A 20,571-nucleotide genomic window follows, 5' to 3' on the forward strand; every position below is an offset into this window, starting at 1 on the left:
AACATAAATCTCATGTCGTTTAATGTAATAAAAGGCAAGGGTCGAAACTAAAAAAAATTATGGTTGCCTGTAAAGTCGGTTTTACGGGCGAAGATTTTACGTGACAACGTCTTTTTCTCGGTAGAATATTTATTGATATGAATATTATTAAATTGCACAATAGGAACAAGGAATTGAATGAAAATAAGAATTGCACAAATTTTAACTATAGAAATATATTTTGTTTACTAAAACATTGTACATAATTTGAAATTAATTAAAATTTGTTATTGTAAATGGTAAAGTTGAATAAAACATTTACTAAAATTGGAATTTGAAATTCTTGCTAAACACAGTTAAATTCTAACTCCGCGCGTGGTGATTGGTCGGTTTAGTTCGTTTGTTTGGTCGCACTGTTATGACAGGTTAGAGGTTATAATTTGTTATTTTAAATGTTTGACTAGCAATACGCGCAGTTTCTTCTCAATCGACTGAATTACGATTGATTGCAGAGTGATTTAAACTAATAATTTACTTAACACTATCAACATTTGTCAATAGTATGACATAACCTATAAACTCAGTTTCTCAACTTTTGTGTCAATCTAACAATTAATCAATCAATCATAGTTTACGATAATGAAATATCAGTGTACAATAATTATTTACCTTTATTGTTGTAGTTGTTGTAAATGACGAATCTAAGCACTCCACATTTTCACGAATAAACATAGTTATCTGCTTTATCCCGTGCGGCGGACCCACTGTTATCTGCTTTATCCCGTGCGGATCCCGTGCGGCGGACCCACTGGACGGGCATCGTAACGTTACCGGGCGTTACACATTTTCATGAGTGACTCCGAGCCGCAACCTAATTTAAGACGTTGTCACGTCAAAATGTGTTTGATATCTGCAATAGTCTTGACGTTAGTCTTAGTATAGAAACTAAAACAAATAATATCAACACCTTCTGTCAAAGTGGAATTGTGAGATTGCTTGTGCATAGCCTAAAGTCCGCGTTACATACTGAAGTAGACAGCACAGCACTCAGCAGTGAGAAGAAGAAAACAATATTTTTTCACAATTAATTTATTTATGCCATTATCTGTCAATATTTGTTGTGGCGTTTATTTATATTTCCATGATATAATATTAAAACAAGATTATCTCTATTTTAAAAACTTACTATTTATGTACTGAATCAAAATATTTTTTTTCTGTTCCAGCAAATATATTAATTTAACACCGTGTTTATAACCTAAAATGGAACAGGAAATGTTAGAGAAAGGTAACTTATGATAGGTTATCTTAAAATGTAATCAAATAACTTAGTGTTTCAATAAATTATAATTTGACTTTGTGTATTGTAGGCTGTTTTGGTAAATAAAATTTAAAAATTAGCTTCTTAGAATAAGTTTTATAAATATTTTACTCATAAAGAAACTGCTTCTGACCTACTTTCTGAAACCTATTAATTTAAATAGGCTAATATTCAAATAATTGAAGTTGGCTATACTACATTGTAGCTAAGCATGAAACACATGTACTACTTAGTTTATAGAAGCGCAATTCAAAATAATGTTTAGATTTGTTGCCTAAATATGCAAAGAACTTAATGTAACCAATTAAGTGATTTGGTTCTAGTTTACAAGTTCCACATTACAATATAAAAAAAATGGTACTTTGGGATTATACCGACCACACCCAGACATGAATCGTTATTTCACATTTCGTTTCTACTGATTACTAGATTAGCGTAGAACAATATTTCGTCAATATAAAACAGGAATTGTCTTATCGCAAACACCTCCCCATCCTCAGACAGAGGTCAAAGTCGAGCGTCTAGTAGATAACGTGATTGCAGAGTCTCGCCGCCCGTTCAGCTGGTGCATCGCTTTGTTGTACTTCCGTGTTTTACCTCTACATTTCTCCAAACACAAAAATTCAACAAAAACAAACATTTACCAAACTAAACTTTTTATTAAAAAAAAACACTCAAAACTTGTTTTTATTCTTGATCACATTCCGCCACCCAAAATGCGAGTGCCTCCGGCCATCAGCGCGGGCTTCGACAGCACCTTCGGTGCTGCCCCGCGCTGATGTCGACGAAAGAAAAACATCCCTCGAGATAGTACCTATCAGTAAAATATCAAATTCTAGAGGGGCTAATCAGAAATATAAATTGAATTGTAATGGAAAGGCAATGATGTACCGTGCAAATCACGTGATGCCGCGCGGCCTGCCGTAATCAGGATTCTCGAGAAAGATAAGATAACAGCGACAACAATACCGATCACAATACCTGGAAATGCTTGTAAGTTTGTAATTTTGTAATTGAAGAGTTGTTTTTTTCGTTCTATCATGTTTGTTTCTATAAATTTCTATTTTTGTGTTCTTCATACTGGTGTGGTCGGTATAATCCCAAAGTACCAAAAAAATTCTTTAAATGGATAACGCATACAGAAAGAAAAAGTTAGCAATTGAGTAAAATGACATTTAAAGTCAGCCCTCAAAACATAGTCTAAGATAGGCTCTGACATGGATAGGGTAGGTTGTAACTCAGGTAGGTGGTAACCAAAAATAGATCATTAATATGTTCATGATACAGTCATTATCGGCTTCAATGGCAATAAATGTCAACTTGAACTTGTACATAAAATTAATTAATTAGCTATAACATTAACATGGAGAGACTTTAATAAGCAGCCTACACTTGTTATTCATTTGTTTATATATATAAAAAAAACTAGATATATATAGTATCCAAATTTGATATTATATAATGTAGGCAGAGTGCAATAAGAGGACCTGTTTTTTTTTATATTGATTTAGTATAATTATTGATCCATAATTTTTGTATATCGAATACGAGACTATCAATCGATATCACCATATCTATAGTCATTAATAATCATGTTTAAAATTAAAACAATTGAGTTATTTCAGTGACAATCCCATAAATAATAAAGGAACCATAACGATAAAAAAACTATTAGAAAAGGAAATAGCAAACATAAATTACTTATAACAGACATTTAAAACAGATAATCTGCAAAACTATTTCTATATTTTATTCTGAGTAGCAATAACTAACCACTTTCAAGAAGTGATTGAAAGCATCCTCTCCAGATAACCATACCTCTCATCTTTACAGATATATGATCTATATTCAGGTCAGTTGGTATGTCACCTTCATTTCACATTCCTACACAAGCTTCGACTGTCATCAATATTAACACAGATGTCAGGTCTAAAAATTGTTACTATGGTTGACGGTAAAAATGCATAAAACTACATTCACTCTACCCAAATATGGTCTGTACATTTATGAAACTATGGTTGTCCATATAATATGCTCTTCGACACAACACCGACATCTTGAAGTGGAGAAATTCGTAATGTTTTCTTAAGTTGACTATCAATTTGAATCCAACAAAATCATTTATGAAAAAGTAAAACATTATTTTTATTATTTGAAAAATTGTTAACATTTGATATTAATGATAAAACTTATTTATTTTTAAAATTAATTAATCAGTATCGGTTTGTTATTTCGATAGTTTTAATTTAGTAATTTCATTAAAGAAACCGGATCCGCCAATCATACTCTACCCCTTAATAATCATATGGTAATATAGCAGAATTATAATATGTCATTAACAACAAGAATAATACATTATAAATTTTATTTAAATAAATTTAACAATAGCATTAAAAATAACAAAACCAAATTTGACTTATACCTAAATATCCAAAAAAAGTTTAAAATATTTACAACTTCTCCGGATAGCAATGAGCAACCGATTTTGTGAAACAAAGTTAAGGATTCTTCCCATAGGTTTTATTAAGAGCCTGATCCACATGTTCAAGCCTCTTAAAACAAATCTCATCACTTTTAAAAGATATCTCACTGAATTTCCTCATATTCAATGCCATTTTCAAATTCTCAAAGAATTAGTTAGTTCTTTTTTATATATTAAAATTATTGCAATTAATAAATTGAAATCATATGTTCAGTGAAATAAATTGTAATACTGAATTATTCATTGGATAAAAACAATCGAAACATGATAAAACAACCGAACATCAAGTGTAGGCTGCTTATGAAAGTTTATCCCTTCAATAACATTAGACCATCGGTTTAGATTACATTAGAAGTTAAAAACAAATTAAATTTTCTAGATCACACTATTGAAAAAAGAAACTGAAGATTAAATTTTAACTTATATAGAAAACTGACTATTTTTTACTATAGATGCCACCACTTCTCATCACCTCCTTTCATAGAAAATCACTGCCTACAATAGTTTGGTCAATAAATTATTCCTCTCACATGAGACAATCATAGAAGATAATGTAAAATAATTTATCAAACAGAAATAGCCGTAATAATGTCCTACTTTAGTTAACAAAATCATAATTAAATTCAGAAACTCTATAAAATATTCCTAGTTGAACATAAATAAGTTTTGGTTGAATATGGAGGCATACTACATTATTGTTTGAACCAATAATTACACACACAAAAACAAGCCATTACTTTTATTGTATAAAACTTTAAATAAAATCACCAAACATTTAACTGTTCATAAAAATCCAAATATTGCAAAGTACAAATTTAGTGTTTTGTGTGTGTGTATATATACAGGGTGTCCCATGAAGAAACGGAGAAGCTGTCAGGACTTGTTCTTACGGTGAAAATAATGAAAAAAGTTCATATACACATAGGTCCAGAAACGCTTAGTTAGCGAGCTATACAGGGTGAAAGATTTCGCCCAGATTTCAGTGCCACCGTTAAAAGGGAGCCCTATTAAATTATTTTGGGCATTACCCAAGACGTAAAATTTAATGTATATTATGCAAATTGAACTGAAAAATTGAATAAAATTGGTATCAGACCTCTAGCTGCAGTAATTTTTAAGATATCTGAAGAAATACGCAAAATTCGGTGTCCAAAAACAAGTTTCATTTAGGTTTCAAGTAGATTAACTTTGTTAAATGTGTAACAAACACGTAAAATTCTTTAACAAAATTTGTAAAGAATTAATTTATTAAGATAATGATGTAAAATAAGCCAATACAAATTATACGTAAACTTTAAGAAAATCATTTGAATGCTAATTTCTTAAACTGGATTGGGCGTGGTGGACCAATCAACTGGCCACTACGATCGCCTGACTTATCGCCTCTTGACTACTTATTATGGGGACATATCAAACGTAAAATTGATACCAAGGAAGAATTACTCGTTAGAATTCGCAACGCATTTGACAGTATAGGAAACAATCCAGACATAATTCGCAGAGCCACCACAAATATTTTACGTCGAGCAGAGTGCTGTGTGCATTGTGAAGGAGGGAATTTCGAACAGTTACTAAACTAAGGTTAGTTACTTTATTAGCATTTATTTTTTTCGCAATAGTAAGTGAAAATAAAAGTTTATAAAAACATGTACGTTCAGCAAGAAAAAGTGTAACCGATTTTGTCTATTCTTCGTACGTTATTTATTTAATTAAAAATTGATTTTCTTAAAGTTTACGTATAATTTTTATTGGCTTATTTTACATCATTATCTTAATAAATGAATTCTTTACAAGTTTTGTTAAAGAATTTTACGTGTTTGTTACACATTTAACAAAGTTGTTCAAATCTACTTGAAACCTAAATGAAACTTGTTTTTGGACACCGAATTTTGTGTATTTCTTCAGATATCTTAAAAATTACTGTAGCTAGAGGTCTGATACCAATTTTATTCAATTTTTCAGTTCAATTTGCATAATATACAATATACATTAAATTTTACGTCCTGATTTTTTTTTTGTCGTAACACCCAAAATAATTTAATAGGGCTTCCTTTTAAAAGTGGCACTGAAATCTGGGCGAAATCTTTCACTCTGTATAGCTCGCTAACTAAGCGTTTCTGGACCTATGTGTATATGAACTTTTTTCATTATTTTCACCATAAGAACAAGTCCTGACACCTTATCCGTTTCTTCATGAGACACCCTATATATATATATATATATATATATATATATATATATACAGGGTGATTCGGTTAGTGTTACCGGCACTTTCTGAGCTGATTGTACTATAAAAAAATAAAGAAAAAAAGTTCATATAAACATGGGTCCGGAAATGCTTCCTTACTGGGTTATGGCCAATTGAAGATTTCACCAAAAAATTGTGTGCAGGAGGTCAAATGATGATTTTGCCGTGCGTGTTTATGAAGAGATATTTATAGGCGAATGCAACTTTTTCTAACGGATTTTTAGAAGAGAAATTGAATAAAGTTCATCTCATAGCTGTATCTCATTTAGTTTTTTTGTTATACTACAAAAAAAACAGAAATAAAATAATTTTGAAAACACTATTTTTAAGGTTTTAAACGGACAATTATTTGTTGTTAAATAGGCACTGAAGACCCACATTTTTACAAAGAAACTTGCAGAAAATTTAATTCTGAATAAAATTATGTGCCACAATCACACGGCTATTAACAGCGAAGTATTAGTTTCTGGAATTTAATTTTACAACAAATGCAATTTAAATTAAGTTTTTAAATAAATTATTGTTTTTCATCTAAAGCTTATAATACTACGTACCACTTTCATAACAGGTGTTCAAAAATCAGTCCTTGTACTTCAATACACTTCGCAGCTCGCTTTCTGATTGATCGAGTTATCCTCCGCAACGCTGCATGATTGTTTTTGATTTGTGCGGCGGCATCTTCAATTCGATTTATTAACTCGGGTAATCTCGGGTAAATTGAGCTTCATCAGTGAATAAAATGGTTCTATGATGTTGACGGTTTCTAATTAACCAGTTGCAAAATTCCAATCGAAGAGGAGGATCTGTTGGTTGAATACTTTGAACTTGTTGTTTATGGTAAGGGAACATGCTATTTATTTGCGCAAAGTTCTCCATACTTCAGACTGAGACACTGCGAATCGCCTTAAGAAAGACGCCTGTGTACTGACACCAGGGACTGCGTTCAGTAGCCATGATTATAGCCTCTTCCATATCTACATTATTCTGGGCAGGGCGATCCCGATAATTATTAATACTAGGAAGTTTTACCTGTTACTCTTAGGGTACGAAATGATCCACTGATCGTTTTTTGGGTTTGGAAACTCTGCGATTAGGAAATCGTCTTCGGTATTCTGCAGTAGCAGCAGGTTGCATTTCCGTCACAAATGCCTAAGACAAATACCATGTCGGCATATTCTTCCGTTGTAAATAACAAAAGGCATTGCAATTGTGATAGTAAGTTACTTTAAAATACACTTCACTAACAAACGAGTAGTAAATTAATTGTATTAAATTGCACTCATTAAACTAGTACAGAATTGGTAACAAATAATTTGGATTCCTCAATAAATTGCAGTGTATTGTTGAACAGCTGATTTGTGATTGTGATACCAACTTATAAAAAACATAATTTACCTTCTGTAAAGCTAATGTGACAAAGATATGTAGGTACATGATGTAACCAATTGGATAGTCCTAAAAAGTAATAGTATTATTGTTTTTTAGTTGAGCATTAATCTATTAAAATCGTATTTACAATTGTATGCTAATCAATTATTTGTGTACCTTATATCATTACATTACGGTGTTTATGTACTAAATACGTATTTCTTGCTTGGTAGAATGTTTGTTGTAAAATTAAATTCCAGAAACTAATACTTTCGCTGTTAATAGCCGTGTGGCACATAATTTTATTCAGAATTAAATTTTCTGCAAGTTTCTTTGTAAAAAATGTGGGGTCTTCAGTGCCTATTTAACAAAATAATTGTCCGTTAAACCTTAAAAAAAGTGTTTTCAAAATTATTTTATTTCTGTTTTTTTTTGTAGTATAACAACAAAAAAACTAAATGAGATACAGCTATGAGATGAACTTTATTCAATTTCTCTTCTAAAAAATCCGTTAGAAAAAGTTGCATTCGCCTATAAATATCTCTTCATAAACACGCGGCAAATCATCATTTGACCTCCTGCACACAATTTTTGGTGAAATCTTCAATTGGCCATAACCCAGTAAGGAAGCATTTCCGGACCCATGTTTATATGAACTTTTTTCTTTATTTTTTATAGTACAATCAGCTCAGAAAGTGCCGGTAACACTAAACCAAATCACCCTGTGTATATATATATATATATATATATATATATATATATAATAAAACTAAGTTATCTGATTGTCCTTCATGTCATATTGCCTAAACAGGATGTTCATTATTAAAAGAATTTTAGATTACTTGGAAAAACTCAAATTACGTCAGCAAAAATGAAGTTTTGCTCATCCCTCATTTATAATAATCATACTTTTAATAATATTAATAAAAAGTGTTGAAAGCCACATCTTGGGCCATAAAAGTTGATTTATGTACAAGTTGTACTCAAGGATTTTAAAAATACCAAAAATATTATCTTAAATGTAGACTATATTAAATGAGAAACTAAGTTAAGTTTCTACTCTATTTTCAACACATTGATGACAAGAGTAGTGATTTAGAAACAGGGTGACAAAACAGCAGAAATTAACGTACAAGTGACAGCATAAGTAAGCAGCAAGCGCAAGACCTAGGACAGCCAGTATGTATTGTTCGCCACATACCAAAATACACTCCATGGAAGCTTACTACGTGTTTTGCTTGTCCATCGTTGTGTCTTATATATTTTGTGTTTTTAATAATTTTTGACAACGTTATGATGATCAAATAACCTTGAACAGTTTCTGATGATGGCCACTCTGTGACCGAAACCGGTAATGCAGTAGCACTAAAAAAGCTGAGGACAGATAGGTGAGTAAACCGTTTTTACTCTAAATAAGTAAATCATTTTTGACCAATTACCACAACTAATCCATTGAATGGATACTGATGTGTTAGGTCTTACAAAATACAGAAAATACAACATGTTTGTTTCTGTATGAATTACTCAGAGGTCTGTATAGTAATTTTATTATTAAAAAGAATGTTCTTTGCAAAACCTTACAGATAGATTATTGACAAGTGGTTTAAGTGGATACAGTATGCATCCAGCCAAATAAATTTAGTTCCACTATTTGTTGTCCTAAAGATATGTTAAAGTTTGTTTTAACAAATTGAATGCAGCATACACACTAGTATGTACTGGATCATTAAGAGTACTCTATATCATTCATTACAGAACCACAGTGAAGGTTTTAAAAGGGAAGACATAATACATGCGTTATCTATTACTGTAGACATTTTGTGCTTTAGATTAACAGCAATGCATAACTAATTAATGTGTAGCTGTATTTCTTTATTACCATTATTCTTTCATTGTGTCTGGGTGTGTATTCTTCTTAACCACTGGTACATCTGCTAACTGCCTTTGAAAAATGAGGTGTCTAAATTTTCAGAATAAATTACTAGTACATAATGACCTCACAGATTAAAAATAACTTTACCTGTGGGTTTGCAATGTTTGTTATTAATTTATCCTGGGGACATAGGCCATGTATAATTTTGTACCACTTTATTAATTGTATTCATGTATATGTATCTCATTATGAAAACTCATATTAATCTCTTCAAAATTATATGGGCTGACAAATTTATATTAATTGAACGAATGCTACATTTGTTTTTATAATTTAGTTTTTATAAGAAATCACCCTTTAACTACTGTAATATTTAACTTAAGGAATCTTACATATTTGGTTATAACTCTGTTAATGTTTACAATATCCGGATACATTTCGTATTGTCTTTTAGCTAAATGACTACAGGTATGAAATTAAATAAATAAGTATAAAACATGGTTTATGATATGTAATATTTCATTTTAAGGTTTGAGTCAAGTACAGTTACATAATGAAAATTCAACAAGAACTGAAGGAGATGGAATGGAAAATACTGATGAACATGATAAAGACTGTAGTAACATTGAGAACAATATAACAGCAGAAACCATACTGGGCCAACAATGTAAATCAGAACTTTTGAGAGATAAGTTCATCTATGACCCTGAAAATTTTAAAATCAGTGTAACAAAACCACCAAAAATAACTGGCAAAATTATTCAGCTTAGACCTGCACCAATAACAGTAAAGACCTCTAAACTTGATCAAAACTATAATTCTCTTCACAGCAAGGAACCAAAATTTGTTCCTTATGAACCGTACAAAGGAGCGGTTAATCCCATTATACCACATGAAAAGATAGTGCGTAAAAAGAAACAAAAGAAACAGTCTACTTGCTCATTACCAGAAAAAAAACCAGAAGAAAGCAAATGTACAGAAACTACTCTAGCTGAAATCTCATCCAACCCATTAGATCAGTCTAGTGATTGTGTTAAAAATGATAAATTTGAAAAAGAACTGGAAAGGCTGCAAAAGGAGAATCAACAACTTGAAAATCAATTGAAATTTCAAATTCAGGTAAAGATAATAAGATTTAAAAAATTATTCATTTGTATCTTGCTTTGCAAAAAATTTTATTAGTTCCTAATGACTAATGATGCTTCTAAACTAAAATTTTTTCCAGTCCACACTATACCGAAACTTTGCTCTCACAACTAGATTCTTGAAATATTTCAACTTTATTGTAAGGAGCAACCTTATGTCAACAAGTAATTATTTGGCTGTTTTGGTTGTACAACTGATGACTTTAATGATTCTGTACAGCGAGATCAAAATGATAATTTCGCAAACGTTTCGACATTGGTGTGAACTGGAAATCTTACAATTGATGGTAGTTATGACACCGGCCATATAACAGTAGAATTAAAATATGCTTCTTACTAAACTTATTTTATTATATAATGTTGGTATATGCAGACCATATTATGAATACTCCCACCAGTCTGCAATATAGATGTTTTAGCCTCAGGACTTCTTGGAAGTTCTTAAGAAAAACATGTCTTGGTATTTTTTTTTAGCAACATTATTTTTGTCAATGATCTCAAGTTTTATATTATCTTTAACCCAAAGCATGTATCACCAATCTATATATATATATATATATATATATATATATATATATATATATATTGTAACTATATATTTATATATATATATATATATATATATCTATATATATAAAAATGAATGTTTGTGTGTTTGTCCTTTATAGACTCAGAAACTGTTTGACCGATCATTATGAAAATTTGTATGTATATGTATTTTTCCACGTAGAAGGTTTATATGCTATGCCCATTGATGTAACTCACCACCAGGAGGCGCTGCAAAATATCTTATCAAAATATGTTATCAAATCACCTGCACATTGTAAACTACAATTACAAGATAGTTGTGTATAATAACCACACACTATGTGAAGGCGCTAAGTTTTGATGGATATTTGTCCTTCAAATGAATTTCTGTTTGGCCTTATAGCTTGAATGTTAGACCACTTTATTATTAAGTACATGTACGTGTACAATGGCTATAAACATACACTTTTGGCAGATTTTCTTGATAGTGTCAACAAGGTAAACTCTAAATCGGCGTTGACAATATAACTCACTTGAACCAGAAGTGCTCATACACGAGCAAAACTTACAAAAAGAATAAGAATAGAATAAAGAATTTTATTTTCTTAAATTTCAACATTTAACAAAATGTACACTTTTATTTCAACATTTAATAATTCTCTTGTCAGGCTGACCATTATTTTATTACTTAACTTAGTAGTTTTGCTTGAAAACAGCCTTAACTATTACAATATACAGTATGTACATATTACAGTAGGTAAATATTGACACAAGAAGGAAATTTAAGAAAATCTAGGGCCTCTAAGGCAAGCCTGTTCAGAGGTTCCTTTACAGTACTTACACAAAAAAAAACAATAGCACTCAGAAAAAATTATTTTTTAAAGAAAATTGAAAAGCATGCGAAGCCGCGGGGAACAGCTAGTCTCATATAAAAAGGTAGAACATTTATTTTGGTTTTTTTTTATTATTTGTCAAAACTTATGCTCGCACTGTACTCAACAATTATGCTTTACCCTTTACAATTTATAAGATGTATTTATCAATTCCTTGTTGTTTTAATTGTAAATCAGGTGAATGGAGATTTGAAGAACTTGCTTGTAGCATCAGTCGGGGAGGACATGCAGACGAGGGTCCATATTTTGACTGAAGACAAACTGCACCTGGCTCGTGCCCTCCTCAATTCCGCTCACACTCTGAGCACTCATCAGGAGCAGACAGAGTGGTTGGCTGGGCAGTGTGAAGTTTGGAGGAGTAAATTCTTAGCTAGCAGGTTACAGCGAATTTGTTATCTACAATAGTTTTTAAATTTATAAGTTGCTTAGTCTCCTGCACTATTTACCAAAAATATCAATCAAGCTGTCTGTTTACTATACTAATACTAACCAAGTAAATTTACAAATAGATGCAAAGTTTATTATTTTATTGTAACTGTAGTTATTGAAGGATTAATGAATTTTAGATCTGCAAATAAGTAATATGAATAATGTATCCAGTGTGAATATAGTGTGACTATTGCAAACCTGTATTAACAAAACTAAAAATACAAGCTATCATTAATTTATACAAATATAGTTCATTGTATCCATTCAAACATCATACTGTCATTAAATAATACTAAGGCTAAAACATACGGGTATACTACAATATTTATGTTTGTAGATTAAACCAAACAGCCAATGGCCACTACATTTTTGCACTTAAAATCTGCATTAAAATACCTACATCATTTTTTTTTATTATAAAAAAAATGTTCTTTAATTAATTTTATTAAAGAATCCATTTTATTCTATTAATGAATTTGTTCAAATAGTATATTACTCTTTATTGAAAATGTATAAAATTCACTAATTAAATAGATAAAATGTTTTTATTTATGTATGTAAGTGATTATTTTCTTTTTAATTATATTTGTATTAGTTAATATTGTAATGACTTATAGTAAATATTATAACTCTAGGCGTGAGTTGAAGCAAAATATATTTCAGTTAAGTTATGTTGACATTGTTAGTTAACACGCGGTGGATGCAGGTTATTATGATCCTGGCTATCCTAAAGTTGTTACATGACATGTCACAGTGAAGGTGTTAACAGAATATTTTTAACACAATTGTGGTGGATGCAGTTGGTACATAACCAGAGTGGCAGTGATGGTTTCAATATACATTTTTCATGATAATACATACTGCACATTATTATTATTAACTTTAAATGACTAATTAAACAATCTTTAGAAATGAATAATCTTTATAAGATATTCCGTAGATCATTTTCAAATAATCATTATTTGAAGTCAACAATTTAATACAAAAAAAGTTTTCCTACTGCAAAGCTTAGATTAATTAAAATGTAAACTATAAAGTAATAAAGTAGGAGTATGCCAGACCACACATCACGTAAACAGTTTAGCTTTGTTTCGAGGTTATAGGCATTCGTTGATCAGTATCCTGGTGGTATATTGTTCATCTAATTATCCAAAAAGCTGTTTTGACCTATCTACTGCGAAACTGTGCCTGAAAGTTGCCTGCATTCATGCCAATGAGACTTTTGCCCCCTGCTGTTTGGAGGCTATTAAAGTATCCTGGACAGCATTCTGCCAAGATCAAGAACATCTCATTTTGCATAGCGTGGCTGCTGCTAAACGATCCTGTCCTTACAAGCAGACCACCTACCCAGCCATTGGTGCTGGTTCGGAAGTCACCTTTAAGCCATTGGTCCCCAGATTGTCATAGAGGGTTACTTGTCCTATCTTCACCTTGTGAAATAAGACATTCTTTACCTTTTTACCTTTATCTCATGGATTGATACCATTTTTCTGAATTCAGTGTTGCCTATGTAGAAATTAAGTTTCATGAAAAAACTTCATGTTTATAGCTCAATTTATTGCTGTTTTGAGATATCCTTCTGAGTGACAAACTTTGCTAATGCTCAGTCAAATCTCATGGATTTACATGCATCATCACCTGATATGTAGAAATGAGGGTCATGCCAAATTTAAAGTCTGTACCTCAATTCAATGTCAGGTGGACAGAGAGATAAACCGACAATTTTGTAAGCTCTAGGATTGAGTAACACTGAGTAAAAATAGAACTTACATTCTCTAAGTAAAAATTATATATATAAAAATAAATCGCAAAATGTGTTGCTAAGCGCTAATCTCAAGAAGTACCAGACCAATTCGGCTAATTCTTTTTGTAAAATATTCGTTGAAATGGGAGGATGGTTTGTAAGAAAAGAAAGATAAAAGAAAAGTTACTTGTAATATTTTGTAATTCTGAGTATTGAAAATTTGAGTATTTACATGTTATAATCCATATTTAACTGACAATAAACAGCTGCTGACATTTTCAGATGAAGTTCTAGAAATGTAACATCTATATACATTTAGATCTTATAACATATTAATTGTATAGTGCTTCTTCTGTAGTTAGTACAGATAACAAAGACAAACAAAATTCTACCTAACTTTTATTACAGATTGAGCCAGTGACGAATCTAACTAAACTCCTCAATACATTGGAAATACTATCTATTAATTGCTGTAAAACGCACCTTCATGAACAAGGTATACATAAGGTAATTAAAATTGGTTGGCTTTCTTTACATTGTGATAGGGCATTTTAATAATATCTTAAAGAAAAACTGTGAAATGAACAATAACATGCCTCAACAATCCATTCTTCCTACACTACAGTCTGAAAAACAACAAGACTTCTATAACACATAACCTTATAAACGATTATTTTGGAAAGTTGTATGAACTTAGTAAGAATTTGCCCCTTATACCTTAGATAGGATTTTCCTTTAGACCTTAATAGGCTTACGTATATTTTCTTCATTGGGACAACACGGCAAACTCAACTATGGCTCTGGAAATACCTTAGATTGAAAGTAGATTACAAAAGCTTGTAGAAGCCGCTTTTTGACTAAAGTAAATCTCTGAGATCTACATAAGTAGGCCTATATAGTTTTTGATCAAGGCAATATGCCAAACTCAATTGTGGAACCATAAGTGATCTCATACAGTCAGAAGTAGACACCTTTTAACCGAAGTAGGCTTCTCAGACTTACATATGTTGGTATTTTTTTCTTCTTCGGGCAACAAGGCAAATTACTATGACACTAGAAATGTCTTGGACTGCAAGTACATGACAAAATCAAAGTAAAAGCTTTTTGACCAAATTGGGTTTCTGAGGCCTGTATATTTGATGAATTTGAATTGAAACATTGAATTTTGATTGAACATTGAACAGATTGAATTTTGATTGGGGAAAAAAGGCAAACTCAGGTGTGGTGTAGGAAATTTAATTCATTAAAACTAGAATGCTCCTATATGTGCAAAATATGGTATAAGATTCAGGTTAAACTCCGATACTCTTAAGCGTGAACACTGAAATAACCTGATGTTATTCAGGTTTCAAAAGATTTTTCATAGGACCCCACCATATTACATCATAAGAGTTTTTGCTAAGTATTATGAGAACTACGATTTGACAAACTGCATGTGAAGCTGCAGGTGACAGCTAGTATCAAAACATAACTGACGTCTATTACATTCAAAAGTATTCAGTTCAAATTTTCTATTTAATTTTCATTTTACTTTCTTCTCTTTTAATTTAAAAGTTTGAACATTTATGCTGATATAAGTTAATTAACTGGTGTAGCCTCAGTAACTGCTTTCGAACATTAAATCTTGACTATAGATTCCAAATTATTGATCAAATAATAATTTATTAATTAAAGTAAAAGTGTAATCTAAGACTGTGTACAATTCAATTCAAAATAAAATTTATAAGTGATTTTTTTTCTTTTAAAAATTACATTAGTCACGTAACTTAGCATCATATTAAGGGTTGAAATCTCTGGTCCATAAACAAGATCGATTCTGAGAGTATAAGTTGTTATACTTCTTCAATACATTTTATATAAAGTTGACTGAAAAAATCCTGCTTTCAGTATCATGGTTGAAGAACTAGCGAAGTGGAAAGCTCTATTATCTCGGAGAGTACAAGATCTGCAAGATGTCACTCGACGTTTATTAGATGAAAGGACGAAAGTTAGGGAATATCTGATAAATACTTACAAGTAAGTTCTATTTTTCTGTTTTTAATAAAACATTATAATAAATTACTTTTAATCCAGTTTAATTTTACTCAAATAAGCTCACCTTAAGTATTTTATATAGTTTTAAATACGCATTTATTGTAGCAAATCAAAAAATATTACAAATCTCCCTCATATAAAGTTTTTTGCTGGTGACGATAGCTACAATTCCACATCCAGTATTGTCACTTTCATACTGAGCTTGTGTTTTATTTGTTGGAGTAAGTAATAAATAGGCTTTTTAAGGGAGGCGGAAAGGTCCTTTTAAGATTAAATGAGGTCCTAGACTTCCCTCAGGAAAAAAGAAGCAAGTTATGAGGCAGTGATCAGTTGGCATAATTCTCCTTTAGTCCAAAACTGGATAGTGAATTATTTTACAGTCAGCTAGATCAAATTCATTGTATTTCAAATATTATATCTTTGTAAATTATAATGTTTTTAACATTATAAAAGAGCAAAAGAAACAAAAGACTTACAGTATTGTCATGCCTTGATGAAGTTTTTGTAACTAGTGTACATGCATAGGTTAATGACAGTAATGCTGAGGTGATATCATAATAAAATAATACTTGCTTTTGTGCTCACCTTATAGTTTTGACAGTATCGTTAAAGACAAGACTGAATCAAATACAATTTGAAGTGATTTGTTCAGAAAATCAGAATTGAATAAAATACAACCAAAACCAGAGTCTTGAGACCTTCTCTTGCCAATGATTTATAGATGGTAAGATTCAGTTTCACTATGAATATGTTTTATCCCGAATATTTACTGTAACTCTCAAAGTACTGCAGTTAACTGTCTGTGAATGTTATGTTTTAAATTATTAATCCAAGGTTTATAGAGTTGAGTTGAGGACTTTCACTGTGGTCCATGAATTTTATTTTCATACAGAAAGTCAAGTTATTTGTTCATTTGTCAGTGAGGAAACCTATACTCATGATTGTTTTTTTTTTAAATATGAGACTATTACCTACCAGGCTTATCAGATTGTTGAAATTTAAATTCATCTATGGCAAACACAATTCCTTCGCCAATTTTTTTTAATATCCAAGAACTGAGATTTGTTGTTGGCTCCTCTTTAGATACTTACTTCTTTATAAAGAGGATCTTTTGTAATTTTGTTGGTAAATTTAAAGTCAGAAACTTATTAACCCCTGAACCACCAAAATCTTTTATGCCTACCTTAACCTCATTACACAATTCTGAGCATTTTAGCAGGAAAAATATATGTAAAGATAATTAAAATGTGCAACTTATTTTTATACTCAAGATAAATGTATCTTGAAACATTAATTATCTTTAGATTTTCATGAAAGTTATACAATGGTAATATAAAAAGCAGTTCAAGCTATTAACTCATTACTAGGTATAACAAGTGCTCTTGTCTTAATTGTTTGAAAATCCATTAGATAGCAGTAGACATCAATTTGTCATCAGCTGTTCAGAGAGGTTAATGAATATAATGCGACATTTGCTTTACAGTTTATGTGAACCTTTAGCATCTTAAGAGTTAATATCATTATTCAGAAGACAATATCTATTAAAGAAAAAGTTACACATATAAGATTATAATATACCTACACAAATCTGTGCAGAGACTTGCATGCACTGTGCAGTAATTTGGACATGACACCACCACGCAGCAGCAACATCCTGGATCTCAGTGAGGTAAACATGCAGCTAAGTGCCATGGCCAGATTGCAAACACGGGGAAACAGTTCCACAGACCTCCCACTCTGGGACACCGAGTGCCAGCGTACAACAGCGGTTGAGGCCTTAGCATTTGAGGTTAATATTTCATGACAGTTATTATGTTATTATATTGTGCAATGTTATTTACTTTAACCTTTACAGAAAAGTTAAATTTTGGTAGCTGGTAAACACAAGAGTATTTCTATTTTAAAATGTTTGTCTTTTATCTTTATAGCCACTAACCAATGTTTTGAAAATTTAGATGGTACGTCAAATTCCTAAATAGTTTGTGACACAAAGATTCTCTGAGAAACATGTTTCAAATTCGTGGGACTACTCTGAGGGTCAAAACAATGCTTTGTTTTATTGACAATTTAAAAACGCCATTCAATCTCTTATCACTACAGTTTCTAAACTAAAGATGAGGTGAAAAGATAGAATGGGGATAAGTAAGTCTGAAGAACTTGGGAGGATAAGCACATGTGCCATATATAAGGTGTGGCTGAAAAATAACCGGATTAGTATTGGCTGAACCACAAAATGAACGCAATAAGGCCGAATATTGTATAGCCGGTCACAAGAATTCCCCTTTTCGTCTGGCTCTCGTTCTTATTCTGGCCACTCCGCCATTTTAAGCAGTAACCTTTTCTCTCTGTTTGGGAAAAATAATGAGTACAAAGAAAGAACAGCATTTGAACATCATATTTCTTTTAAAACTTGAAAAATCTGCAAGTGAAACATTTGTAATGTTACAACAAGAGTATGGTGACGACTATTTATCAAAAACACAAGCGTTTGAATGGTTTAAATTATATAAAGATGGCTGTGAAAACACAAGTGATAACACACGCATTGGCAGACCATTGTCATAAAAAACTTGATGCTCACATTGAAAAGATCAGTAGCCTTGGTAAACTACATTACCAATAATTATTAGAATTATTACATTAGTGTCCTGATTACCGTACATGATTGTGTACAGAGAAAATTGAACGATTTTGTGGAAAAATCGTCATGGATCCTCTACCAGGACAATGCTCCAGCTCACCAAGCTTTATCAGTGAAGTGTTTTTGGCCAAACACAACATTCCTATCTTAGATCATCCATCATACTCACCTGACTGTGACTTGTTTTGTACTCTAAAAGTTATGTCAGCTTTGAAAGGAATGAGATTTGAGACTTTTGAAGCAGTACGGAAACTATAAAAAAATGGATGTCATGAACAGAGTTACGGACGAACTAAGTACGGGAGCCAGACGAAACAAGTAGAGGTGGGAGGGGGACTCGTGTGACTGACTGGCAGGACGATATTGAGCCTTATTGTGGCTCACAATACTAATCTGGTTATTTTCTAGCCTCACCTCATATAATAGGTAGAAGCAGCATAAGAAACAAAGGTGGACAATGAAAGAGCTGTCTTCGAAGTAAGATTCCACTTTACTGGCTACAGTGTGTGAGCATCAACTTTTCAATCATCTCCCCTACACACATGTACGAAATTAACTGCACCTTACAAATATTCTTCTAAGTTAAGTGTGGAAAAATTTGTTTAAATGATAACTTCTTTTTTAAATTGTAAATATCTAATATTGATTAACAACATTTCTGTGCACGTGTAAGAATATTTTCCGAGTTCCCCTAAGTCAAAGCTGTAATTTTCCACCATAAAATAGTGGAAAAAACCAAGTATGCAAATAATTATTTATGTGTATGATCCTGTGTGAAACCGAGGTAGAAAACTATAAATAATCTATTTCATGATTTTTGCAGAGGATCAGACTTAAAACTGTCTGGTCCAAGAAAAGAGTTGAAAGCTAGAGTGAATTGTTGTGTGACTTGTTTATTTCTGTAATAAAATGACCTCTGTACAGTACATGTGTAAGTGATAAATGTTATTTGCAGCTTATCAAACACCCAGTGCCAGAGCTGGAGAATGCAGATGCAGCGTACAGCGCAGTGATGGGAGCTGCTGTAGCTCTGAGTTCCTTCTCCCCAGCCTGTTGCGGTCACTGCACTGGCCAAATTAAAACTATCTGATTGAAAAACAATGTATCTTACCGATATTTTATCTTATGGGAAGTAGGAAACCATATTTGTACGACATTTTTATGTGAACGCTCTCTTGGGGTCACGAACAAATTCTTTTATAGTTATATAATTTATTTGTTGATAGTATTTCTTTATTTTATTACAGTGGTATACCACAAGAGTATTATGTAGACTGTTGTATCACCTCGGTCCTATATAAGTAATATATTTTTGTCAGAAATGTACATAAATATTGTAATTATATTATTCTAATACTGTTCGACAAAGCAAATGTGATGAACTTTTAATAAATAATGGTACATGGGTTGGTAAGGATGTAGTTTTGATTTTATTATTACCAGTTCTTACACCGAATACTTATTTTAATAATCATTCTCGCAACATAATGCCTTAAGTGTAATAAATTAAAATTTGACTTATCATTGAATCAGGTGTCAACCCATTGACTGTGGTGGACGTAACTTACTATGGCTGTCCTAAATTAGTACATAACCAGTGTAGCAGTGAAGGTATTAACAAAATATTTTGTAGCTAGAGATGTATTATCAAATTGACTGCGGTGAACACAACTTGCTACTATAAAGGCTGAGTTAAATTCAGTATATAACCATGTAGCAGTGAAGGTGTTAACATATTTTGTAGCTAGAAATATATCATAGTTGAACAAATTGACTGCGGTGAACTTGGACTTCTTTGTTTAAAGCTTATTTGATGATGGATTATCAAGAGGGTATCATCCATCGGCATAATCAACAACACTTGCCATCATTACCCTATATATTAA

The 20,571-nt window shown here is 31.5% G+C and overlaps 1 protein-coding gene across 2 annotated transcripts; it reads left to right on the forward strand.

Moving 5' to 3' along the window:
• Positions 1 to 1,042: 1,042 nt before the first annotated feature.
• On the forward strand, positions 1,043 to 20,099 carry LOC124362495 (golgin-45). Of its 2 annotated transcripts, XM_046817053.1 has the most exons (7): positions 1,246 to 1,267; positions 8,498 to 8,786; positions 9,801 to 10,390; positions 12,015 to 12,214; positions 15,898 to 16,026; positions 17,641 to 17,833; positions 19,641 to 20,099. In XM_046817053.1, the coding sequence occupies exons 3-7, from the start codon at positions 9,857 to 9,859 to the stop codon at positions 19,773 to 19,775; spliced, it is 1,191 nt and encodes a 396-aa protein (XP_046673009.1). In that variant the 5' UTR covers positions 1,246 to 1,267; positions 8,498 to 8,786; positions 9,801 to 9,856; the 3' UTR covers positions 19,776 to 20,099. The 2 variants fall into 2 exon arrangements, with proteins under 2 accessions (XP_046673008.1, XP_046673009.1); XM_046817052.1 differs by lacking the exon at positions 8,498 to 8,786 and having other exon boundaries at positions 1,043 to 1,267.
• Positions 20,100 to 20,571: the final 472 nt, after the last annotated feature.

Source organism: Homalodisca vitripennis, chromosome 5 (genome assembly GCF_021130785.1).
Source record: "Homalodisca vitripennis isolate AUS2020 chromosome 5, UT_GWSS_2.1, whole genome shotgun sequence".
Taxonomy (NCBI): domain Eukaryota; kingdom Metazoa; phylum Arthropoda; class Insecta; order Hemiptera; family Cicadellidae; genus Homalodisca; species Homalodisca vitripennis.